This window comes from Mobula hypostoma, chromosome 3 (genome assembly GCF_963921235.1).
Source record: "Mobula hypostoma chromosome 3, sMobHyp1.1, whole genome shotgun sequence".
Taxonomy (NCBI): Eukaryota; Metazoa; Chordata; class Chondrichthyes; order Myliobatiformes; family Myliobatidae; genus Mobula; species Mobula hypostoma.
Genome location: NC_086099.1, coordinates 29,753,059 through 29,779,862, shown reverse-complemented (window position 1 = coordinate 29,779,862; position 26,804 = coordinate 29,753,059). Strand labels below are relative to the sequence as shown.

Here is a 26,804-nt window from a genome sequence, read left to right as displayed (position 1 = left end):
TACAGTGATGCACACTAGATTGTAAAACAGCAAACAGACAATTGGTTGTCACCAAGCTGTTTCTGTTTATCCTCTGGAAAATTATTTACTTAAAGTTTAAAATAAAAGTTTCTTTCCAAATGATCACATTTCGATTCCTTTATGCAAAAACATATTAGCCACTGTTGTGATTAACTTCTGTGTATTTCAAATATACTTCGATGGGATGATTAGGTATATTTAAACATCAAAAAAATTAACTTTATTTGGCACATACGTCTGCATCAAATCAAATCAGCGAGAATTGTGCTGGGCAACCCACAAGAGTTGCCATGCTTACGAGCCAACCTAGTATATTCACAACTTACTAACCTGAACTCATGGAATGTGGGAGGAAACCCACACAGTTACAGGGAATTGAACCCCGATCCATTGCTAACTGCTACGTTACCATGCCATCCAAATTGATAGCAAACAAAAATAAGGTGAACATTAGAGACAAAATAGATTGTTTAAAATTTTCAAAGGAAGTTGATAGGCTTTGCAATTAGAGAATCATGTGACACATATTTAAAGTTGCATAGGTGGGATCAAAAAACATGACATAGCCGTCCAACATGTGGAACACAAAGGTTTACAAGTAGTAATCAGCACATCAGTAGCGTCCACATTGTGAACAAAGTTAAGTTTCTTAAAATGTAGGAATATATAGAAGAATAAAACACAATTACACTGTCAGACTAAAGCTTTACAAAAACAATTAGCTTAGATTTTAAACATGAGATTTTGCAGATGCTAGAAATCTAGAGCAACCCACACAAAATGCTGGAGGAACTCAGCAGTTGAGGCAGCATCTATGGAAATGAATAAACAGTCAACGTTTCAGGTCAAGACCCTTCTTCAGTTTAGATTTTTTTAGTCACTATACCAAAGTGCAATCTGCTTTAGTTAGAAACGGTGTTTAGCAAACAGGGTTTCAGATGTAAAGGAGATAAATTCTGAGGAAGGAATAAGGAAATGTAAGCCAACTAGAGGTTTTGGGAACATCATACAGGTATTAAATAGATAAATGAAGTAAATTCAACAAAGTTCAACGTAACTGAAACGTTTGCCTTTTAATACTTGAATAATTTTTAAGCATGGTAACCAGCATTGAACTTCAATAATTTGGAATAGAATCATATACCAGCTTAGATGTAATAGGCATAATGGCTTTCTGTATCATAATTTCTGTGATTTTTTTTTTGGAGACATAAACCATAAGACCATAAGAGAGAAGCAGAATAGGCCATTCAACTCATGAGGTCTGTTCCACCATTCCATCATGGCTGATTTATTGCCCTTCTCACCCTCATTCTCCTACCTTTTCCCCGTAACCTTGGATGTCCTGAATAATCAAGAACCTGTCAACCTCTGCCTTCCAATATTCGATAGGTTTCAATGAGATCCCCTTTCAGTCTTTGAAACTCCAGCAGGTAACTTTTCATTGCTGTGATCATTCTATTGCCGCACATCTTTTCTTAGACAAGGGGCCCAAAACTGTTCACAAAATTCCAAGTGTGGTCTGACCAATGCCTTATAAAACCTTAGCATTTCATCCTTGCCTTTGTACTCTAGTCCTCTCAAAATGAATGCTAATATTGCATTTGCCTTCCTTACCACAGACTCAACCTGCAAGTTAACCCTTTGCAACTAAGAGCTAATTGTCCTTTCTTCATATGATTTTTAAATCATTTTTCTTAAGTAAATTTTCCAAATTAGAGAAACTTGAAGGCTACAAAAACTACCAATAGTTTATACCAATACAGAAGTTGCTGCTTTAATGTCACAAAGTTTATTTATTGATGTTACGTTTCAAACCTGTCTCTCTTCACCTTTAACTCCCTATTATCTACAAACAGAAATACTGATGGTTTGGATCAGATAGAAAGGGGAAACTTTATTGATGTGCATCTGACTAGAAATAGGCCTCCACCAGCTCGAAGACACAGAGCAAGCCAAGGACAGCGATCCACCTTCTTAAGAGCTGGTAAGGTTTGGTTACGTAAGTGAGTAGTGTAAGTTGTGATCCTACTGTTGTTTTTGTCGTTATAACTGGAAGTCTGTGCATCTAATTTCGGAAGTGCAAAGACTGCATACAACGCAACAAGCTGAGTAATATTAGATAATCACTTTAAGAGCAGAAATTCAAGGTTTTGATCAGAGATTTTCATCCTGGAATTTGGTTTTTAACTATAGAATGGATGATTAGATTGAAGTTTTGTCTAGTAGAGCAAATAAAATTATCTCTCTGAAGGGAATGTCCCATGGTGGTCAGCAGAATCACAAACATAAATGAATGCCAGAGGAAGAGAATAAACATAAAGATGTTAATTTAATGAAAATGTTAAATAAGAAGTAAAGGACTTGAGGTAGTGGATTTAGAGAGGAATTTACAAAGGACATAAAAAAAGTTATGAGGAAGCAACCTTTCCAAGGGTTACACCACTTCTCTACATAGGTACCAAATTCCATCAATTCTTTGACCAGGATTCTGAGAAGGAAATAAATTTCTGCGCAAGTTCTTTCAGACAAAATATAAATAGGTTATGCATTAATGTTCTCTTTCAATATGGTTGGTTGATGTTTGGGGAATCACATAATATAGCTGCTGAAGAAAAGCGCACTCGTCGGAAAAACAGCACCAAGACAACACTGGAGGACAGTGCCTTCAAGCGCAGTCGATGCAGCCAAGATGCCACCACCATATATATATATATATATATATATATATATATATATATATATATATACACACACACACATAAATATATATATATAAAATTGATTAATACTACAATGACTGACTAATATTGTATTCTTGATAAGCAAATGTATCAAATATTTATGTCTTATAAAGGATCCAGATCTCCTCCAATGCCACAGTCATCACTACGAAGAGAGCCTGAAAGTACAAGGTGGCAGGAAACTGATGCAATGTCTGATCGCAATCTGGATGGAGAGTTGGAGCTCTGTTTTTCTGAGGATCCACTATCTGAAGGTTCTGTTGATGATATGTTTCCATCTGAATGTGGTACTCAAAATGAAGCACAAGGCATTTGGTTATCTGAGATGATGGATTGGCCAAACATGGTAAAATTACAATACTTTTATTGTGTAGTTGTTCCTTTCAAATAACTAGTCAGGCTATCTGTATCCATTGTTACACATAAAGAACATCTTTACTGCTATCAATGCAGTAAAAAAGGAAAATCATGTTTTTTGTTTTGTACATGAAAAGGACGGATAATTCCAAGTGCTGGTTATATGAAGTTTATCTAAGAAGGATCTACTGTATTGCTGCTCTTTATTGGTGATCCTTTGTCTTCCTTCTTCGTTGGGATTACAGAATTAGATTAATTAATTACAGAATCTAGCCCTTTTTTTCTCTTGGACTTTTATCTTAAACAGCATTTTTCCTTTCTCGACCGGTTTCTTATTTCTCTTGACTTTCATTGTGATAATCAGATTTATATTTTAAAAATGCATCTTCCAGGTTGACTGTTGTTTCTATTCCTTTTTCATTGAAAGAATGTCCACACTGGCAGACCAAACAACTGTTCAGCCAATTAGGAAGCTGTCCACTGAATCTTACTTATTAGCAGCCCAAAGTCATTTTTCTGTGGCTCAGAGAAATGTAATTTACTGCAATACAGAAAAGTATTCAAATAATATGCTGTCAAGAGTTCCCATGAACATGTAAAGTTCATTATTAGCTTTAAGATATCTCCTAATGTATTACCTAGCAATGCAGATCAGAAGGTCCACAGCTCTATTGGTTTACCGTTGAATTAACTGGTCCTTACTGGAAAATATAAATATTAGCAAGGGAAAGATTACAGTCAATCTGCATTACCCTTCATTGTAGTAGCTGCTTTGTGTAGTGCCCACATGTGGTAAGTGTTATTCTAGCAGCGCTAGCTTTCATTGACACTGCACAGTGGATTTGTTCACAATCAGTATTAAAAATTTCAACCAAACTAATTAATGATCTCTTAAGCTTTCCTGTTTGGTGTCTTCTTGTAAACCAAAAGAAAAAGTAAAATACCATTAAGTTATGTGGATGTTTATTCCATGTTTTTTTTTTAAATTACTGCGTTACTTCTGTATAAAGGAGGGTTTAAACTAATTTGCAAGGGGGATGGGACCCAGAGTGATAGAGCAGTGAAAGAAGTGCATGGAGTAAAGCCAGATCTAACATATAGAGAGGCTTCGAGGAAAGAGAAGCAGAATAAACGGTGTAAAGACAGTAAGGTAGAAGGGCTGAAGTGTGTGTACCTCAATGCAAGAAGCATCAGGAACAAAGGTGATGAACTGAGAGCTTGGATACATACATGGAATTATGATGTAGTGGCCATTACAGAGGCTTGGCTGGCACCAGGGCAGGAATGGATTCTCAATATTCCTGGATTTCAGTGCTTTAAAAGGGATAGAGAGGAGGGAAAAATGGGAGGAGGGGTGGCATTACTGGTCAGGGGGACTATTACAGCTACAGAAAGGGTGGGTAATGTAGCAGGATCCTCTTTTGAGTCAGCATGGGTGGATGTCAGGAACAGGAAGGGAGCAGTTACACTATTGGGGGTATTCGAAAGGCCCCCTGGTAGCAGCAGAGATACAGAGGAGCAGATTGGGAGGCAGATTTTGGAAAGGTGCAAAAATAACAGGGTTGTTATCATGGGTGACTTTAACTTCCCTGATATTGATTGGCACCTGATTAGTTCCAAGGGTTTAGATGGGGCAGAATTTGTTAAGTGTGTCTTGGATGGATTCCTGTCACAGTACGTGGACAGGCCGACCGGGGAAATGCCATACTAGATCTAGTACTAGGTAATGAACCGGGTCAGGACACAGATCTCTCAGTGGGTGAGCATCTGGGGGACAGTGACCACCGCTCCCTGGCCTTTAGCATTATCATGGAAAAGGATAGAATCAGAGAGGACAGGAAAATTTTTAATTGGGGAAGGGCAAATTATGAGGCTATAAGGCTAGAACTTGCGGGTGTGAATTGGGATGATGTTTTTGCAGGGAAATGTACTATGGACATGTGGTCGATGTTTAGAGATCTCTTGCAGGATGTTAGGGATAAATTTGTCCTGGTGAGGAAGATAAAGAATGGTAGGGTGAAGGAACCATGGGTGACAAGTGAGGTGGAAAATCTAGTCAGGTGGAAGAAGGCAGCATACATGAGGTTCAGGAAGCAAGGATCAGATGGGTCTATTGAGGATTATAGGGAAGCAAGAAACAAGCTTAAGGAGCTAAGAAGAGCATGAAGGGGGCATGAGAAGGCCTTGGTGAGTAGGGTAAAGGAAAACCCTAAGGCATTCTTCAATTATGTGAAGAACAAAAGGATGACAGGAGTGAAGGTAGGACCGATTAGAGATAAAGGTGGGAAGATGTGCCTGGAGGCTGTGGAAGTGAGCAAGGTCCTCAATGAATACTTTAATAGACAATAGACAATAGGTGCAGAAGTAGACCATTCGGCCCTTCGAACCTGCACCGCCATTCTGAGATCATGGCTGATCACCTACTATCAATACCCGGTTCCTACCTTGTCCCCATAACCCTTGATTCCCCTATCCATAAGATACCTATCTAGCTCCTTCTTGAAAGCATCCAGAGAATTGGCCTCCACTGTCTTCTGAGGCAGTGCGGTCCACACCTCCACAACTCTCTGGGAGAAGAAGTTCCTCCTCAACTCTGTCCTAAGTGACCTACCCCTTATTCTCAAACCATGCCCTCTGGTACTGGACTCTCCCAGCATCTGGAACATATTTCCTGCCTCTATCTTGTTCAATCCCTTAATAATCTTATATGTCTCAATCAGATCCCCCTTCAATCTCTTTAATTCCAGCGTGTACAAACCCAGTCTCTCTAATCTCTCTGCGTAAGACAGTCCGGACATCCCTGGAATTAACCTAGTGAACCTACGCTGCACCTCCTCCACAGCCAGGATGTCCTTCCTTAACCCTGGAGACCAAAACTGCACACAATACTCCAGGTGTGGTCTCACCAGGGCCCTGTACAGATGCAAAAGGATTTCCTTGCTCTTGTACTCAATTCCCTTTGTAATAAAGGCCAACATTCCATTAGCCTTCTTCACTGCCTGCTGCACTTGCTCATTCACCTTCAGAGACTGATGAACAAGTACTCCTAGATCTCTTTGTATTTCTCCCTTACCTAACTCCACACCGTTCAGATAATAATCTGCCTTCCTGTTCTTGCTCCCAAAGTGAATAACCTCACACTTATTCACATTAAACACCATCTGCCAAGTTTCTGCCCACTCACCCAGCCTATCCAAGTCACCTTGAATTCTCCTAACATCCTCATCACATGTCACACTGCCACCCAGCTTAGTATCATCAGAAAACTTGCTGATGTTATTCACAATGCCTTCCTCTAAATCATTGACGTAAATCGTAAACAGCTGTGGTCCCAATACCGAGCCCTGTGGCACCCCACTGGTCACCAGCTGCCATTCCGAGAAACACCCATTCACTGCTACCCTTTGCTTTCTATCTGCCAACCAGTTTTCTATCCATGTCAATATCCTCCCTCCAATGGCATGAGCTCTGATTTTACCCACCAATCTCCTATGTGGTACCTTATCAAATGCCTTCTGAAAGTCAAGGTACACCACATCCACTGGATCTCCCGCGTCTATCTTGCTGGTTACGTCCTCGAAAAACTTCAATAGATTAGTCAAGCATGATTTGCCCTTGGTAAATCCATGCTGGCTCGGCCCAATCCTATCACTGCTATCAAGATATGCCGTTATGTCATCTTTAATAATGGACTCTAGCATCTTCCTCACTACTGATGTTAGGCTAACAGGGCGATAGTTCTCTGTTTTCTCCCTCCCTCCTTTCTTAAAAAGTGGGATAACACTAGCCATTCGCCAATCCTCAGGAACTGATCCTGAATCTAAGGAACATTGGAAAATGATCCCCAATGCATCCGCAATTTCCAGAGCCACCTCCTTTAGTACCCTAGGATGCAGACCATCTGGACCTGGGGATTTGTTAGCCTTCAGTCCCATCAGTCTACTCATCACCGTTTCCTTCCTAATGTCAATCTGTTTCAGTTCCTCTGTTACCCGATGTCCTTGGCCCATCCATACATCTGGGAGATTGCTTGTGTCTTTCCTAGTGAAGACAGATCCAAAGTACTTATTAAATTCGTCTGCCATTTCTCTGTTTCCCATAACAATTTCTCCCAATTCATTCTTCAAGGGCCCAACATTGTTCTTAACTATCTTCCTTCTCTTCACATACCTAAAAAAACTTTTGCTATCCTCCTTTATATTCCTAGCTAGCTTGCGTTCATACCTCATTTTTTCTCACCGTATTGCCTTTTTGGTTAAGTTCTGTTGCTCCTTAAAAATTTCCCAGTCATCCGTCTTCCCACTCACCTTAGCTCTGTTATACTTCTTTTTTAATGCTATGCTATCTCTGACTTCCTTTGTCAACCACTGTGGCCACTTTCCCCCCTTTGAATCCTTCCTTCTCCGGGGGATGAACTGATTTTGCACCTTGTGCATTATTCCCAAGAATACCTGCCATTGCTGTTCCACTGTCTTTTCTGCTAGGATATCCGACCAGTCAACTTTGGCCAGCTTCTCCCTCATGGCTCCATAGTCTCCTTTGTTCAACTGCAATACTGACACTTCTGATCTGCCCTTATCCTTCTCAACTTGCAGATAAAAACTTATCATATTATGGTCACTACCTCCTAATGGCTCCTTTACTTTAAGATCACTTATCAAATCCTGTTCATTGCACAACACTAAATCCAGAATAGCCTTATCCCTGGTCGGCTCTCGTACAAGCTGCTCCAAAAATGCATCCCGTAGGCACTCTACAAACTCCCTATCCTGGGGTCCAGTACCAATCTGATTTTCCCAGTTCACCTGCATGTTGAAATCCTCCATAACTACTGCGACATTTCCTTTGCCACATGCCATTGTTATCATTGAATCACTTCGGTATTCACCAATGAGAGGGAACTTGATGACGGTGAGGACAATATGAGTGAGGTTGATGTTCTGGAGCATGTTGATATTAAGGGAGAGGAGGTGTTGGAGTTGTTAAAATACATTAGGACGGATAAGTCCCCAGGGCCTGATGGAATATTCCCCAGGCTGCTCCATGAGGCGAGAGAAGAGATCTCTGAGCCTCTGGCTAGGATTTTTATGTACTCGTGTCCACGGGAATGGTACTGGAGGATTGGAGGGAGGCGAATGTTGTCCCCTTGTTCAAAAAGGTAGTAGGGATAGTCTGGGTAATTATAGACCAGTGAGCCTTACGTCTGTGGTGGGAAAGCTGTTGCAAAAGATTCTTAGAGATAGGATCTATGGGCATTTAGAGAATCATTGTCTGATCAGGGACAGTCAGCCTGGCTTTGTGAAGGGCAGATCGTGTCTAACAAGCCTGATAGAGTTTTCTGAGGAGGTGACCAGGCATATAGTTGAGGGTAGTGCAGTGGATGTGATCTATATGGATTTTAGTAAGGCATTTGATGAGGTTCCACACGGGAGGGTTATTCAGAAAGTCAGAAGGCATGGGATCCAGGGAAGTTTGGCTAGGTGGATTCAGAATTGGCTTGCCTGCAGAAGGCAGAGGGTGGTGGTGGAGGGAGTACATTCAGACTGGAGGATTGTGACTAGTGGTGTCCCACAAGGATCTGTTCTGGGACCTCTACTTTTCGTGATTTTTATTAACGACCTGGATGTGGAGGTAGAAGGGTGGGTTGGCAAGTTTGCAGATGACACAAAGGTTGGTGGTGTTGTAGATAGTGTAGAGGATTGTCGAAGATTGCAGAGAGACATTGATAGGATGCAGAAGTGGGCTGAGAAGTGGCAGATGGAGTTCAACCCGGAGAAGTGTGAGGTGGTACACTTTGGAAGGACAATCTCCAAGGCAGAGTACAAAGTAAATGGCAGGATACTTGGTAGTGTGGAGGAGCAGAGGGATCTGGGGGTACATGTCCACAGATCCCTGAAAGTTGCCTCACAGATAGATAGGATAGTTAAGAAAGCTTATGGGGTGTTAGCTTTCATAAGTCCAGGGATAGAGTTTAAGAGTCGTGAGGTAATGATGCAGCTCTATAAAACTCTGGTTAGGCCACGTTTGGAGTACTGTGTCCAGTTCTGGTTGCCTCACTATAGGAAGGATGTGGAAGCATTGGAAGGGGTACAGAGGAGATTTACCAGGATGTTGCCTGGTTTAGAGAGTATGCATTATGATCAGAGATTAAGGGAGCTAGGGCCTTACTCTTTGGAGAGAAGGAGGATGAGAGGAGACATGATAAAGGTGTACAAGATAATAAGAGGAATAGATAGAGTGGATAGCAGGCGCCTCTTCCCCAGGGCACCACTGCTCAATACGAGAGGACATGGCTTTAAGGTAAGGGTTGGGAAGTTCAAGGGGGATATTAGAAGAAGGTTTTTTACTCAGAGAGTGGTTGGTGCGTGGAATGCACTGCCTGAGTCAGTGGTGGAGGCAGATACACTCGTGAAGTTTAAGAGACTACTGGACAGGTATATGGAGGAATTTAAGGTGGGAGGTTATATGGGAGGCTGTAGCGGTGTGCTACACACAGCGCTAGAATAACCACACGGAGTCGGTGAGTTGGAGTTGCGATAAAGAGATTTATTCAAACTTCGTGGCCTGCTTTAAAGCCTTCCCATTCCCGTCCTCCCTGGGGCGGGACTGCCGTGGGGAATGCATATTCCCAGACCCTTTCCACGCGCGGGATTTTCCCCCTGTTGGTTAAGATGGCCTGGCGCCCTTTTTGGGGCCGGCCCTCTGCCTGCATGCGCTGTTTCGTGAGCCGGTTTGTGGGTGCTAGAAAATGGGTCACTACAAGGCAGAGTTTGAGGGTCAGCACAACTTTGTGGGCCGAAGGGCCTGTAATGTGCTGTACTATTCTATGTTCTATGTAATTGTTTGGGGGCATTTTATTAGTAATATTTCCTAAATTAAGTGTAAATTTGTATTGAAATTCCTGCACAAAAATGGAATACATTAAAACATTTTTGTAGATTTTCTTGATTTTTTTTTAAAGATGTTTATGTTGCTTTGTGCATTCATTTAGTGCCAGGATAGCTCAGATGCAGAGGAAGCTGTGATCTGTGAACTGTGTGATACTCGTACAATGCAATTCAACAATCACATGAAGCAGCATCACCCTGGTTGTGGAGAGAGTGCAGGCCACATGGGATACCGAAGCAATGGGGACTACGTTGATGGTTGGTTTGGGGGAGAGTGTGGCACAGGGAGCCCGTACTATCTGATGTGCAACAGTTGCCGTGGAAAATACTTGGCTGAGAAACCAAGACACAAGCAAACCAAAATAAGTCAGTGAGTATTATTTTGAAAAAACGATTCTAATATTTTTTCGAGTTCTTTAGATTATTTAACCCAGTTAAGAGGGGAATAAAAGACAACATTCTAAACCTTTCAGAAATCAGTATTATTGGCATAATTGATTAAAAACTTCAGAAATGAAAAATGCATTATTGAATTAACTATTAATATTTTGTAGAGATCTTTATAAGTTGCAAAATATTAGAATAAAGTGTGACTGCTTTTATATTTTAAAATTTGTTATCTTTAGCTGACTGATCAGCAACTTCACCTGATGTTGTTATCAGAATAAATAATTCACTGAATCTGTTCAAGTTAATAATGAGTTTACTTCGAGAAAGTGCTGTAGGTTTTTGCAACAAAGAGTGTGGTCTGCTTGAACAAGTGTTAGTTAAATATGTAATTGATATTCTGTATGTAAAGGGTAGAATATTATTTCAAAGTTCCCTGAGACCACTGCACAGTGAAGTGTGAAGCATCTCTACCAAGATGATAATGAATTTACTGTGGTTATACAAATATCTCAATTAGATAAAATAAATTGATAAATTGGTTTATTATTGTTACATCTATGAAGGTGTAGTGAAAAACTTGTTTTGCATACCGTTCATACAGATCAATTCATTACAATTGTACATGAGGTAGTACAGCTTAAGGAAAAATAATAACAGATTGCAGAATTAAATATTTACAGAGAAAGTATATGCAGGGAGACATTAAGGTGCAAGGTCATTACAAGGTAGTTTCTGAGGTCAAGAGTCCATCTTATTGTACTAGGGACAGTTCAATAGTCTTAGAACAGTGGAATACAATTGTCCTTCAGCCTGGTGGTACGTCCTTTCAGGCTGTTTTTGTCTTCTGCCAAATGAGAGAAGAGAAAATGTCTGGGCTGGGTGAGGTCTTTGATTATGCTGGCTGCTTTACTGAGGCAGCAAGAAGTGTCCAAAGAGTCTATGATGTACTGAGCTGTGTCCACTACTCTGCAGTTTCCTGCAGTCATGAGCAGAACAGTACCAAGCTGTGATGCATCTGGATAGGATGCAATCTATGGTGCAGTAATAAAAATTGGAGAAGGTCAAAGGGGGCAATGCCACTTTATTTTTTAGCCTACTGAAGTACTGGTGAGCTTTCTTGGTCATGGTGTCTATGTGGTTCAACCAGGAAAGGCCATTTGTGATGTGCAGTCCCAGGAACCCGAAGCTCTCAACCAGAATCTGATCAAGCAGTTGTGAGCATTCAGGGAGTAGAGTAGGGGGCTGAGGACGCAGCTGTGTGAGGCGCCAGTGTTTCGGGTACCTGTGGTGGAGATATTGCTGCCTATACTTCCTTATTGCAGTCTTTTGGTCTGGAAATCAAGGATCTAGTTGCAAAGAGAGATGTTGAGTTCCACATTTAGGAGTTTGGAAATGATTTTTTTTGGAATTAGGATATTAAAGGTGGAGCTGTTGTCAGTAAACGATAGTGTAACACTTGTCTTTATGATGCATCGAAGGTGAGTGTAGGGCCAGGAACTTAACATCTGCCATAGAGTTGTTTTAGCAGTAGGTGAGTTGCAGGAGTCAAGGTAGTCTGGGAGTTAAAGCCAACTACCAGCCTCTCAAAAGCACTTCATGATGATGGATGTCAGAGCCACCCCTGGACAGTACTTAAGCATCACAGAAAATAGATGCAAGAGTAAGCCATTCACCTCCTCTTACTTAATGTTCCATTCAGTGGCATCATATATGACCTTTGACCTCAGCATCTCTCTCCTAAAATAATCCCATCTATCAAATATCAAAACAAAATTATTGATCTGTGTCTTTACTATACTTGCTGCTAAAACCTGAACAGCGTTATGAAAACATTTCCAAAGATTCACTACTTTCTACATTTTTCTCATCTGACCTGAATTTTGCTTTGATTAGTATATTTGGAAGACTAATTTTTTTTTAATAATGAAGCAGTACCAGGTCTGTATGGATAGAAGATCTACTAGCAAGCAGTTCCTTTTCTGTAGCTCTACTTTTAAACTGTCATTGCTTCTTGCCTGCTCTACTGAAAATTATATCTTGTTGATAAGCAAGGATGCTGAGTGTGAAGTCAAAAAATAGAGGCTTGAATCTTTCCAGCATTTTCTATTCATCATTCTTGATTATTTTAATTACACTTTTTGCAAGTGGAATTTGATTAAAATTTAAACTGTTAGAAATCTGTCCAGTGTTTTTTGTACATTAGTGCTTGACTTTGGATTGATATTAATTAGTCTGTAGAAGTTGTTGTCACTACCTTTAGTTTAAACAGCTGTTGAAAGCACTAAACTCAAATGAAGTAATCTATACTTCCCTGAAACAAGGGTGAGAAGGTTAGTATTTATGCATCTTATTCGGATATATACATTCTCTTTAAAAACAAACTTACATTAATCTAGATAAACTCTGCAGTAGTTCAATTTCTTCATGAAATTAGATGTCTCTATTACCTACGGTGTCAGCAACAGTTCCACAAAGGCATTTTAAGAGACCTCTAACAAAAATAATATAGTAAAAATAGAATAATGGTTAGTAATTAGTATTCCCTATTTATTTTGTAAAGGATTTTATAAATTGCATTTTCATTAAGAGCCTTCTCTGAGGCTATATTCAGCCCATTGAATCTATGCTGGCTCTCAGATTAATCCTCTCATTTCCATTGTCCCATTTATTTCTATGCAGTCTATTATCCCCACACATGCCCATCAATTGTCTCCTCTTCCCACCCTTGATTCTCCTACCGATTTACCTTAGTCAGTTCATCTGCCATAATGTCTGTGAGGTATGTGAGTGGGTGTTACTGGAGCACCTGGGAGAGACTTATATGGTCACAAGGAAAATGTGACTTCTTCACACAGACAGTACCAAGGATCAGGGTTGAACTTTATTTGCTGCAACTATGAGCCAGCAAAGATAATCGTGTTCCTGCGCCACCCTTTCAAAACTACCAGAATTGAAGTAAACAATTAATCATTTTAATGTTTTATAAGTGAATTAAACTGTAGCGTATGGATGTGGCAGGATTAAACAAAAGCAAAATAATTTATAAAAGCACTTAACTGGTGTCTGCTTTCAAAATCAGATTTAGTATCACTGACATATGCCATGGAAGGTATTGCTTTGTGGCAGCAATGCAGTGCAAACATATAAAAATCAAATGATTACAAAATAATAAATAATGCAAAAATAGAATATTAAGGTAGTGTTCATAGCTTCTTTGACCACTCTGAAATCTGATGGCAGAGGGGAGGAAACTGTTCCTAAGTCATTAAGAGTGTGTGTCATCAAGTTCCTATAATTCCTCCCTGATGATGGTAACGAGAAGACCATGTCCTGGATGGTGAGGGTCTTTAACAATGGACACCCTAAAATTCCCTTTGATCTCACTGGGGCATCAGACCTGTGCTTGATTTGACCTGGTTGAGGATCAAAGAGGCAATTTTCCTTCCCCTCCCTCTCATGCCACCAACAAAACCCTCCCCTGAGTAATGCTGGGAAATCGCAGCAAGCAGATCTCTGCCACTGAGCTTCATGCCGCATCCAACGGAGCAGTTGATTGGTGTGACTCTATTAGTCAGTCATAAAGGCTTCATCTTTGTTGAAAATGTTGAATTATTGGAATTGGTGACTTGCCAAAAAGCATCATCTAAGATGCTTTGTAGTACTTCTATATTCAATTAAAGTAATTGTGACAAAAAGAAATATTCACTGAAGTCATACATTGCTCTTTGAATATTAATGAAACATGTATAACAGAATATAATCAAGTTCCTAACATGTTTTCATTTCCTCCTCTCATCCCTATCCCCACACCAGCAGAGCAAAAGGATTAGCGCCTGACTTAATCAACAAGAATGAACATATGCATGAAGGTACGTAGAACACTAAAGAATTGACTGCATGTATTTATAAGCAAAAATAAAAAGAATAAAATAAATCCTCTTCATCTCAGTTCTGACTCTCTTGCCTATTGTTTTAAATCTATACTCAATTATTACTAAACCTGTGGAAACAATTTTATATTACTCGATGCATTTTTGAGAGGTTGAGTTTGTAGAAATACTTTGTTTCACATAAATCATTTAGGTTTTAATTGGAGGTAATTATTTCTGTTTCTTGGAGATCATGAGACTCAGAGTTATACAGCATAGAAATATGTAGTCCATGTAACAAGTCTCATTTGCCTGGAGAATCTTAGCAAGTCAGGCAGCATCTACTGAAGGGAATAATCGGTCAACCATTCCCTTTTACCCAGTTCAGTTCGACTTCCCATTCCCATTCTGACGCGTCTGTCCATGGCCTCCTCTTCTGCCACGGAGAAGTCACCTCATATTCTGTCTAGGTAGTTTCCAAGCTGATTGTGTGAACATCAATTTCTCTAACGTCCAGTAATTTCTCTCACTCTTCCCCCATCTCTCCACTCCCCTCTCCTTTTCCATTCCCCATTCTAGTTCCCCTCTCACTCCTCTTTTTCAATGGTCTATTGTCCTCTCCTGTCAGATTCCATCTTCAGCTCCTTACTTCTTCCAAAAAAACTCTCCAGCTTCTTATTTCATATCCCCTTCTTTATCCACCCACCTTCCTCCTCACCTAGTTTCACCTATCACCTGCCAGCTTCCCCTCCGCCCTCCTCTTCCAATACCTTATTCTGTCTTCTGCCCCCTTTCTTTCCATGATGAGGGTCTCAGCCCGAAACTACAACTGTTTATTCCGCTCCGTAGATGCTGCCTCATATGCTGAATTGCACCAGCAGTTTTTTGTATGTTGTTTGAGATATCCAGCATCTACAGAATCTCTTGTGTTTTGGAATTTTACAATTCATGTAATTGTATAAATGTCTTTTTAACACTTCTAACTGCCTATACAACTTCCTGTGGCAGTTCCTTCCATATGCCTATCACCCAATGTGCTGTAAAAGTTGTCTCTCAGGTGCAACTGACAAATGCCTCCTTTTTTTCTGACCAAAACCTCAATATCCCTCGTCAACCAGACTTTTCTAATCCTGCCAACTTTGCCCTTCACTCTAACAGCAATGTGTTGCCCTATAATTCTCCTATGTCACTTTAAAACCTCCCCACCTGCAAGACAACTCGTTACCTGCATATACTTCTCCCAGTAAATTTTTTGCAAGTCTCTTATGCCTTCAAAATTTTTGGACTTTAACTTGGGGATCAGTCATATATGTTTACATAATTATTTTAAATTAATGGAATGATGGTCACTGATCCCAATGTGCTCCCGCACTGTCACTTCAGTCACTTGCTCTGCCTAAGTTCCAAATCAGAGTCCTGAAGATGGTGCTTCTAAATAGAAGTACCATCCTGAGGATACAAAGGACATTTTTAGGACGTGCGTCACTTAGACAATAAGACATAGGAGCAAAATTGGGCCACTCAGCCCATCGAGTCTGCTCCGCCATTCCATCATGGATGATCCTGGATCCCACTCCTGCCTTCTCACCATATCCTTTGATGCCCTGACTGATCTAGAAATGATCAACTTCCACCTTAAATACTGTATTTGCATGGACTTGCCTCCACCGCAGTGTGTGGTAGAGCATTCCACTACTCTTTGGCTAAAAAAAATTCCTCCTTACCTCTGCTCTAAAGGGTCACCCCTCAATTTTGAGACTGTGCCCTCTAGTTCTAAATACCCACACCATAGGAAACAGCCTGTCCTCCATGTTATCTAGACCTTTCAACATTAGGGTAGGTTTCGATGAGGCCCTGTCACATTCTTTTAAATTCCAGTGAGTACTAACCCAAAGCTGCCAAACACTCCTCATATGTTAACACCTTCATTCCCAGAATCATCCTCGGTGAACCTCCTCTGGACTTTCTCCAATGACAACTCATCCTTTCTGAGATATGGGGCCCAAAACTTTTGACAATGCTCTAAGTACAGCCTGTCTAGTATCTTATTAATACACAACATTATCTCCTTGCTTTTATATTATATTCCCCTTGAAATCAATGTCAATATTGCATTTGCCTTCTTTACCACAGACTCAACCTGTAATTAACTCTTTTAGAGTCTTGCGCGAGGACTCCTAAGTCCTTTTGCACCTCTGACGTTTAAACCTTCTCCCCACTTGGATAATAGTCTGCACTATTGTTCCTTTTACCAAAATGCATTATCATACAATTCCCAACACTGTATTCCATCTGCCACTTTTTTGCCCATTCTTTCAATTTGTCTAAGCCCTGCTGCAATTACATTACTTCCTCAGCACTACCTACCCCTCCACCTATCTTTGTATCTTCTGTAAACTTTGCCACAAAGCCATCAATTCCACTATCCAAATCATTGACAAACAATGTGAAAAGCAGCTGTCCCAATACTGAACCCTGAAGAACACCATTGGTCACCGGCAGCCAACCAGAAAAGGTTCTTTTTATTCCCACTCACTGCCTCCTGCCTGTCAGCCATTCTGCTACCCATGCCAGTATCTTTCCTGTAATGCTGTAGGATTTTATCTTGTTAAGCAACCTCATGTGTGACACCTTATCAAATGCCTTCTGAAAATCCAAGTAAATGACATCCGCTGTCTCTTCTTTGTCCACCCTGTTTGTTACTTCCTCAAAGAGGTCTAACAAATTTGTCAGGCAAGATTTCCCTTTACAGAAGCCATGCTGACTTTGACTTATTTTATCATTAGTCTCCAAGTACCTAAAAACCTCATCCTTAATAATAGACTCCAACACTTTCCCAGCCACTGAGGTTAGGTTAAATGGCCTATAATTTCCTTTCTCATGCCTTCTTCCCTTCTTAAGGAGTGGGATGACATTTGTAATATTCCAGTCCTCCAGGACCATGCCAAAATCAAGTGATTTTTGAAAGATCGTGACCAATGCATCCATTATCTCTTCAGTCACCTCTCTCAGGACCCTGGGATGTAGTCCATCTGGCCCAGGTGACTTATCCACGTTAGGACCTTAGAGCTTGCCTAGAACTTTTTCTTTGTAATAGCAATGTCACTCACTCCTGCTCCCTGACACTCACGGACCTCTGGCACACTGTTAGTGTCTTCCACAGTGAAGAGAGATGCAAAGTACCCATTAGGTTCATCTGCCATTTCTTTGTCCCCCATTACTACCTCACCAGCATCATTTTCCAGTGGTCCAATATCAGCTCTCACCACCCTTTCCCTCTTTATATAACTGAAAAAGCTTTTGGTATCCTGCTTTATATTATTGGCCAGTCTGCTCTCATATTTCATCTTTTCCCTTCTTATAGCTTTTTTAAGTTGCCTTTTGTTGGATCTTAAAAACTTCCCGATCATCCAACTTCTCACTCACTTTTGTTACCTTATATGCCCTTTCCTTGGCTTTTATGCAATCCTTAACTTCCTTTGTCAGCCACAGTTGCCTAGCCCTGCCATTTTAGAACTACTTCTTCTGAGGGACATATCTATCCTGCACCTTGTGAACTATTCCCAGAAACTTCAGCCATCCCTGCTCTGCCATCATCCCTGCCAGTATCCTCCTCCAATCCACCTGGGTAAGCTCCTCTCATGCCTCTGTAATTCTCTTTATTCCATTGTAATACTGATACATGTGAGTTATGTTTCTTCCTCTCAAATACAGTATGAATATAATCATATTATGATCACTACTTCTTAAGGCTTCCCTTATGTTGAGATCCCTGGTAAGATCTAGATTATTACACAACACACAATCTAAGATAGCCCTTCCCTGAGTAGGCTCAAGCACAATCTGCTCTAAAAAGCCATTTCATAGGCATTCAACAAATTCCCTCCCTTGTGATCCGACACCAACCTGATTTTCCCAATTCCCTTGCATATTGAAGTCCCCTATTACAATTATGTCATTACCCTTGTTACATTACCATTTTCCATCTCCTTTTGCAATCTCAACCCCACATCTTGGCTACTATTTGGAGGTCTATATATGATGCCATAATTGTTTTTCCACCCTTGCAAGTTCTTAACTCCCCCACAAAGATTCAACGTTCTCTGACCCTATGAAACCTCTTCCCAAAGATATAATTCCATCTCTTACCAACAGAGCCGCACCACTGCCTATGTCTTCCTGCCTGTCCTTTTGATAAAAAGTGTATCTTTTGCTGTTAAGCCCCCAACTATAGCCTTCTTGCAGCCACGACTCAGTGATGCCCACAATGCCATACCGACCAATCTCTAATTGCTCCACGAGTTCATCCACCTTATTCCGAATGCTACATGCATTTAAGCACAGCACCTTCAGTCCTGCATTCTTTGCCGTTTTGAATTTTGCCTCTGTGGTACATCCTTGTAGCTCCTGTCTGTCACCTCTTCACTGTCCCTAACAAGCCAAGGTTGAGCTGCAGCTCCAGTTGCCTAATGCAGTCTCTAAGGAGCTGCATCGCGATGCACCTGCAACAGATGTCACCATCAGGTAGTTTGGGAGTCTCCTGGAAATTCTAAAACTGACATCCAGAGCAGAACACTGGCTCTGTAGACAAAACCCCTATTGTGTGTGTATGTGTGTGTGTGTGTGTGTGTGTGTGTGTGTGTGTGTGTGTGTGTGCACGTGCATGCGCGCGCCCTTAACTCCTGGTGGCGTCGTTAGGGCGCGGTCATGACAAGCTTTTGTACCGATCTTTTCGGTATGCTTATCGTACGGCGTGTCTTGGGCATCTGAAACCTGGCGGAGCCCATCCCTCTCCAGGTTTGTTTTTACGAGGTCGAGTTCTTAGCTCGACATTCAACCCAGGCACGGATGGAGAGCGTGCAAGGGAGCTGGCCGGATTCGAACTCAGGACCTCTCGCCCCCAAGTCCAGCGCTGATGCCACTATGCCACCAGTTTCCAATATATATTCTAGCTATTTTTAATTAACACATTGATGTATAAGACTTGGGTATTCATTTCTTTTTTTTCAGAGGTCTGGGATATATTAGATGTTGAAAGAAAAGGGCAATTTACAGGACTGGAAGATTTTGCTTCATTAGCTGAGCCACTTGGTTTAAGTGATAGCAAATTGATTCCCGATCCGGTCCAATTTCCAGAACAGGATCCTCTTGGAGCTTCAGTTATGACTGATAATACAGAAGAGGCACTTTTAAAGAAAGGTAATAAAAACTATTTTAATATATCTAAGATATATTTGCCAGTGTCCTCGTGAAGACTTTGGAGTCCAGAAGCACAGCATTGTCTCTAGTTGCAACTGCTTGTAGATTGCTACAGGCAGTTTGGAAAACTTACAAACTCCCTTAATGAAATGCAGTACACACTTGTGGGAAGGCAGGGAGACCTGCAAGAAGTGCATCCAGCTGCAGCTTCTAACAATCCATGATAAGGAGTTGGAGCTGGAAGTGGATGAACTCCAAATCGTTCGGGAAGCTGAGGCGGTAATGGATAGGATATATAGAGAGGCAATTACACTCAAGGTGCAGGACACAGTAAACTGGGTGACAGGAAGGGGAAAGGGGTTAAGGGGCCAATGCAGAGTACCCCTGTGGCCATCCCCCTCAGCAACAGGTATATCACTTTGGATACTGTCAGGGGGGAGGTGTGAATGACCTAGAAGAAGTAAGTCACTGCAGCTGGGTCTCTGGCACTGAGTCTGCTTGGTGACTCAAAGGAAAGGGGAGGGGAGAGGAGGCACACTGTGGTGATAGGGGATTCATTTTTTGGAGAATGGAAAGGAGGTTCTGTGGGCGAGAACGAGATTCCCGGATAGTGCAGAGGTACAGAGGAGATGTCAGGGGTAAGTTTTTTACACAGAAAGTGCTGAGTGCGTGGAATGGGCTGCCGACGGTGATGGTGGAGGTGGAAACGATAGGGCCTTTTAGGAGACTCCTGGATAGGTACATGGAGCTTAGGAAAAAAGAGGGCTATGGGTAAGCCTAGGTAGTTCTAAGGTAGGGACATGTTTGGCACAGCTTTGTGGGCCGTAGGGCCTGTATTGTGCTGTAGGTTTTCTATGTTTCTATGTATGATTCCTCCTGAGTGACAGGACCCGGGACATCTCAGATTTAGTCCTCAGCATTCTCAAGTGGGAGGGTGAGCAGCCAGATGTCCTGGTCCATGTACGTACCAATGACATGGCTAGGACCCGTGATGAGGTTCTGCAAAGGGAGTTGGGTGCTAAGTTAAAAGGCAGGACCTCCAGGGTTTTGATCTCAGAATTGCTACCTGTGCCACGTGCCAGTGAGGTCAGAACTGAAAAGATTGTACAGTTTAATACATGGTTAAGGAGTTGGTGTAGGGGGAAGGGCATAAGATTTTTAGATCATTGGGCTCTCTTCCAGGGAAGGTAGGACCTGTACAGAAGAGACGGTTTGCACCTTAACTGGAGGGAGACCATTGCTAATGCTGCATGGTGAAGTTTAAACTAGAGTTGCAGGGAGATGGACATCAGAGTGCCAGAACAGTTAGTGGAGAGGCTCTAGGCCTGGAAGCTACCAGCCTTCTCCTTCCCACCCTCCCCCCACCTTCTTTATAGGGCCTCTGCCCCTTCCCTCTTCAGTCCTGACGAAGGGTTCCAGCCTGAAACGTTGATTGATCGTTTCCACGGATGCTACCTGCCCTGCTGAGTTCCTCCAGCATGTTGTGAATGCTGCAGAGAGAGATGTTGGTAAGATCTCAGACAAAGTCAGGACTCAAAGGATTGAGCAAAGTGTGACTACTGTCCTAAGCTGTTTATACTTCAATGCAAGTATCATAGGAAAGGCAGATGAGCTCAGGGCATGGATCAACACCTGGAATTATGACATTGCAGCCATTCTTGAGACTTGGTTGCAGGAGGGGCAGGATTGGCAGCTCAATATTCCGGGGTTCTGTTGTTTTTGGCATAACAGAGCAGGAGGTATTAAAGGAGGAAAGGTGGTGTTATTAGTCAAGGAAAATGTCATGGCAGTGCTCAGTCAGGACAGACTGGAGAATTCATCTAGTGAGGTGTTATAGTTGGAACTGAAAATAAGAAAGTGTACTGATGAAGGATCTCGGCCCATAACGTCGACTGTATTCTTTTCCATCAATGCTGCGACAGGAAATGTACCAGAGGATTAGAGGATAGCTGTTGTTCTGCTGTTTAAAAAAGGCTCTCAACATAAACCAGGAAATTATAGGCCGTGAGTCTGACATCAATTTTGGGAAAGTTATTGGAAGGTGTCCTAAGGGGGCAGATATCTAAGTATTTGGATGCACAAGGACTGGTTAGGAATAGTCAGCATGGCTTGGTGTGTGGTAGGTCATGTGTAACCCAATCTTACAGAGTTTTTTGAGGAAGTTACCAGGAAAGTGGATGAAGGCAAGGAAATGGATGTTGTCAACATGGATTTTAGCAAGATATTTGACAAGGTTCCACATAGGAGGTTGGTCAAGAAGGTTCAGTTGCTTGACATTCAAAATGAGGTGGTAAATTCGTTGGACATTATCTTTGTGGGAGAAGCCAGAGAGTTGTAATAAGTGGTTGTTTCGCTGACTGGAGGCCTGTGACTAGTGGTGTGCCACAGGGATCAGTGATGGGTCCTTTGTTGTTTGTTAATGATCAGGATGATAATGTGGTTAACTGGATCAGCAAATTTGCAAATGACATCAAGATTGGAGGTGTAGTGTACAGCGAGGAAGGCTGTCATGGCTTGAAGAGGGATCTGCATCAGCTGGAAAAATGGCAGATGGAATTTAATGCAGACAAATGTGAGGTTTTGTACTTCAGAAGGACCAACCAGGGTAGATTTTGCACAGTGAATAGTAGGGCACTGAGGAGTGTGGTGGAACAAAGGGATGTGGGAATACTTGTCCATAATTTATTGAAACTGGTGTCACAGGCAGATAGAGCTATAAAGAAAGCTTTTGGTACATTGGCCTTTATAAATCAATGTACTGAGTAGAGGGGATGGGATGTTGTGTTGAAGTTGTATAAGATGTTGATGAGTCCTAAGTTGGAGTATTATGTGCAGTTTTGGCACCTACCTAAAGGAAAGATGTAAATCAAGTTGAAAGAGTACAGAGAAAATTAACAAGGATGTTGCCGGTACTGGAGGACCTGAGATATAAGAAAAGATTGAATAGTTTAGAATGTAGAAGATTGAGAGGAGATTTGATAGAGGTAAGAGGGGTATAGATACGGTAAATGTAAGCAGGCTTTGTCCACTGAGGTTGGATGGGACTACAACCAGAGAGTGTGGATTAAGGGTAAAAGGTGAAAAGTTTAAGGGGAACACAAGGGGAAACTTCATTACTCAGCAGGTCGTGGCAGTGTGGAATAAGCTGCCAGCACAAGTGGTGCATGCAAGCTCAATTTCAACATTTAACAGAAGTTTGGATAAGTACATGAATGGTAGGGGTATGGAAGGCTATGGACCCAGTGCAGGTTGATGGGAGAAGGCAGTTTAAATGCTTTCGGCATAGACTAGATGGGCTGTTCCTGAGCTGTACTTCTCTATGTCTCCATGACTCTTATGACTTGGTAACACCAGGGGCGGAGTTTAAAAAATGCCTGTTGCATTATTGAGAAAATGTAATCAGAATTAGGTTTATTATCACTGACATACGTGGTGAGATACGTTGTGTTGTAGCAGCAGTATAGTACAAGACATAAAAATTGCCATGAGTTACAAAAATATATAAATAGTGAAAAAGAAGAGTGACAGGGTTTGCATTCACTGACCATACAGAAATCTGATGTTGGAGGGGAAGAGTATTGTTTGTAAAACATTCGGTGTGGGTCTTCAGACTCCTTGACCTCCTCCCTGATGAAGGTAATGAGAAGACAGCGTCCTGGGTGGTGAAGGCCTTTCATGATGGATGCCGCTTTATTGAGGCATCACCTCTTGAAGATGTTCTCGATGGTATGCAGTGTTGTGCCCAAGATAGAGCTGGCTGATTCTACAGCCCTCAGTTGCCTTTTGTGATACTGTGAATGCCAAGTATTGAAACTGGACAGAATGCTCTCTACCTCAAGAGTCTTTGGTAATATATCGAATCTCCTCAAATTCCTGATGGAATTTCAGACCAACTGGGGTGCTGTCTTTATGATTCCATCAATGTGATGAGTCCAAGTGAGATCCTCCAAGATGTTGGGACTGTTAGCTTTCTGCACATTTTCACCACACTTCATCTTAATTGATGGGTTTTCTTCTAAAATTGACAAAAGAAACAAAGAATATGGGCCTCCCACTGCTTCCTTCCCTGCCAACATCCACTAACTCATATGACCAAAAGATTAAGGAGTGTGTTCCTAAGCCTAATAGCTTTCTCTAAACAGATTATGAGAGCTGCATGGAAGTAGTCCAGTAATGAATAGAAGATTTTCTCTTGTGATGGAAGAAATTGAATCTGATTTCAATGTGTGCTATAGTATTGAAGTACAATGTGAAGGTATTTTAACATGTTTCCATTGTTAGGTGTGAACAAGTTTGATGAGAAAACGTACTTTAGACTGACTTTGGGTGAGCAAGCTGCAATTCTTCGAGACACCAAAGAGAGAGTTCTTGCTCTCCAACGTATCACAACGGCAATGCAAATTCTTTTAGCACACACCATGGTTATGAAAGCTTTATCACTTATCTCTGTGAGGTATGTTAGAAACTATACAGTTTCTGAGTGTTTAATGATTACTGATGAAATCTTATTTGATTTATTTTGTAAAAGTCAATTCCATTGAATCAATATTATTACATTATAAATAACGTAAGAATATTTTATGTGTTCCAATGAGATCACTCTTATGCTTCTAAACTATAGGCCCAGTCTGCTTAATTTCCTTCCATAACACACCCTCCATTCCTGAAATTGGTCAATGCTTGCACTTCCTCTATCACGGTGTGGAACCTTCCTTGGGTAGAGATACCTGATGAAATGCAAGGTTTCACGGGGACTCTATCCATACACTTGTATTCCATTCTAATTGCAATAAAACCCATTTTACTATTTGCTGCCTAATTGCTTACTAAACCTGCCTATTAGTTTTCAGTGAATCACATACAAGGCCATCCAGGTCTTTAGATCTCAGCATTTAAAACAAATGGTAAAAATTAATCAACATACTGTGTAGCTTGCCATCTAGCTAAGTGGAGAGAATTCCATCGCACTCCTGATGCATCATTTGCAAATGGAGTCAAGGAATGAACTGCACAACATCAAATACCCTGTCTCTGACCAGATACAGCAGTTTGGGGTTGGAATAAATTGGTACAGTTAAATCTTCTGCCTATTAGTAATCTCTGCTTTTCTCAGGAATACTAGTGCTGTGGGAATGAAAAAATGATAATGGCATTAATTCTTAAGGAAAGATAGACCCTCTCTTACGAGCAATACATGTAAAAGTTGCTGGTGAACGCAGCAGGCCAGGCAGCATCTCTAGGGAGAGGTACAGTCGATGTTTCAGGCTGAGACCCTTCGTCAGGAGTCCTCATGAAGGGTCTCGGCCCAAAACGTCAACTGTACCGCTTCCTAGAGATGCTGCCTGGCCTGCTGCGTTCACCAGCAACTTTTATGTGTGTTGCTTGAAATCCCAGCACCTGCAGATTTCCTCGTGTTTGCCCTCTCTTATGAAGAAGTTTGTGACACATTTATGATGGGAAGGTTCTTAAATGTATACAGAATACCTATACTTAATGTGATCAAACTGCATGGTTCAGAGAAATGGAAATTAAATGATTTAGAAGCATGGTAAAGCAAAACCAAATTTAAAATTTATCGGGCAACATAATCAGTTCAATCCTTCACTGCTACTTAAAGTTTCTTAGAATGTATTAAAGTATGTAACAATTGTAACATTTTGGTAAAATATCTCTCTTTCAAAATATGCCTTTACAGTGGATCTATATGCAGTCAGACAAGCGGACTGGAAGCTCTTGGATTAACTGACATCCGTACCTTGGTTCGATTGATGTGCCTTGCAGCTGGAGGCAGGGCTCAGATGGCCAGTAGTGGAACAGAGCATTTATATTCAAGTACTCCATTTAGACTTTCAAAAGGAACAACGTGCAATACAACCTCCTGCTTAACATATATGAGCTCAGCTATTGGCTGTCTGATTGCAAACAGCCCCTCAGCTTACAGGGCATTGGTTAATGTCTGTACTCAGGTAATGGGAGGAGCAAAACGACCCGTAAATGATATAGAACATGCTGCAGGCAATGCAGATCAGGAAACACAGTCTCAGCTCTGTGTACCTAGGAGTGAATCTTTGATTCAGCAGTTTACCTGATATCTGCTAAGTGTAGCATTTTCAATTTTTAAATGTAAATAAATACTATTTTGACTTGTTTTATTATAAAGTGATCTGTTATATTTCCTAGGTGAAGGTTTTTCTTCTAAGTTTAATGATAGTCTTGCAATTTACAATTTATTTGTAATTTCTAGTAATTATATTAAATTACAATATTAAATTTAAATTATTTGTGGCAATGCTATATTTGTGCATGCAATCTTTAATGGCAGGTACCATAGTTCTTTTAATATGTTATTCACATTTATAACCAATATTCTTTGAAATTTGGAAGCATTATTTTATTCGTTTTTCAGGATGTGATTTTTGCTGGTAGGCCAGCATGTATTACTTATCCCACACAGTCTTTGAGAATTTAGTGATAAGTAATCTTTTAGCTACTTTTCAGTTTTCTGGAGAAGATGGGGAGTTTCAGGATTTAGACCCAGCCACATCCTAGGGGTCACCTCTGACTAGAATCTCTACTGGACTAATCACATTAATGCTGTGGCTTCAAGAACCCATCAGGGGCTGTGTATGCTGTGGAAAGTAACTAATTCCTGATTTGGTTTGGACAGTGCTGTTGGAATAGTTTATCAAGTAACTGCATTGCATCTGTAGATCATAACATACACTGGTCATGGAACAAGTGAACATTCAGAATAGTTGGCACGTGCTGTTCAAGCAAGCTGTAGTATTGAGATTCTGAGTAGTTGTTAGAACTGCACTCATACAGGGAAGTGGAGAGTATTTCGTTGCACTACTGATTTCCTGTAAATCATGGAAAGGCTTTGTGTTGTCAAAGGTTAGTTATTTGCCACAGGATACCCAACCTCTGACCAGGTGTGTGGCCACTGTGGTTATCCGGCATGATACCCACAGAATGTCGATAATGGTAATGTCATTCAGTATCAAGGCTAAGTTGTTAGATGCTCTCTTGTGTCTTGTGGAGATGTTCATTGCCTGGCACTTTCATGGTATGAATGTTACTTGCCACTTAACAGCTCATTCTTAAATGTCACGCAGGCCTTGCTTGCCTGTAGGCATGGCATGGTTTACTGTCTGAAGAGTTAGGAGTATTACTGAATATTGTGCAATCATCTGTGAAATGTCGCTACTGCTGACCTTTTAATGCAACAGGTGAAGATGGTTAGGCCTAAGTGATAGACAGGAGGAACTAAGAATATAGGAAATGAGAGGAGAGGGCAATCAGCCCCATGAATCTGTGCAATATCATGGTTGATCTTC

General features: G+C 41.2%; 1 protein-coding gene across 5 annotated transcripts in view; it reads left to right on the top strand.

Moving 5' to 3' along the window:
* The window catches only part of LOC134343917 (probable E3 ubiquitin-protein ligase HERC1), a 295,654-nt gene that overhangs the window by 168,011 nt on the left and 100,839 nt on the right, over positions 1 to 26,804 (top strand). For 4 of the 5 annotated variants that reach the window (XM_063042842.1, XM_063042841.1, XM_063042838.1 and 1 more), the window contains 7 exons: positions 1,881 to 2,008; positions 2,879 to 3,111; positions 10,114 to 10,379; positions 14,213 to 14,268; positions 19,279 to 19,467; positions 23,749 to 23,920; positions 25,163 to 25,433. In XM_063042842.1, coding sequence (XP_062898912.1) covers positions 1,881 to 2,008; positions 2,879 to 3,111; positions 10,114 to 10,379; positions 14,213 to 14,268; positions 19,279 to 19,467; positions 23,749 to 23,920; positions 25,163 to 25,433 — 1,315 coding nt within the window. The remainder of the gene's footprint in view (positions 1 to 1,880; positions 2,009 to 2,878; positions 3,112 to 10,113; positions 10,380 to 14,212; positions 14,269 to 19,278; positions 19,468 to 23,748; positions 23,921 to 25,162; positions 25,434 to 26,804) is intronic. The other variant, XM_063042839.1, reaches the window with a different exon arrangement.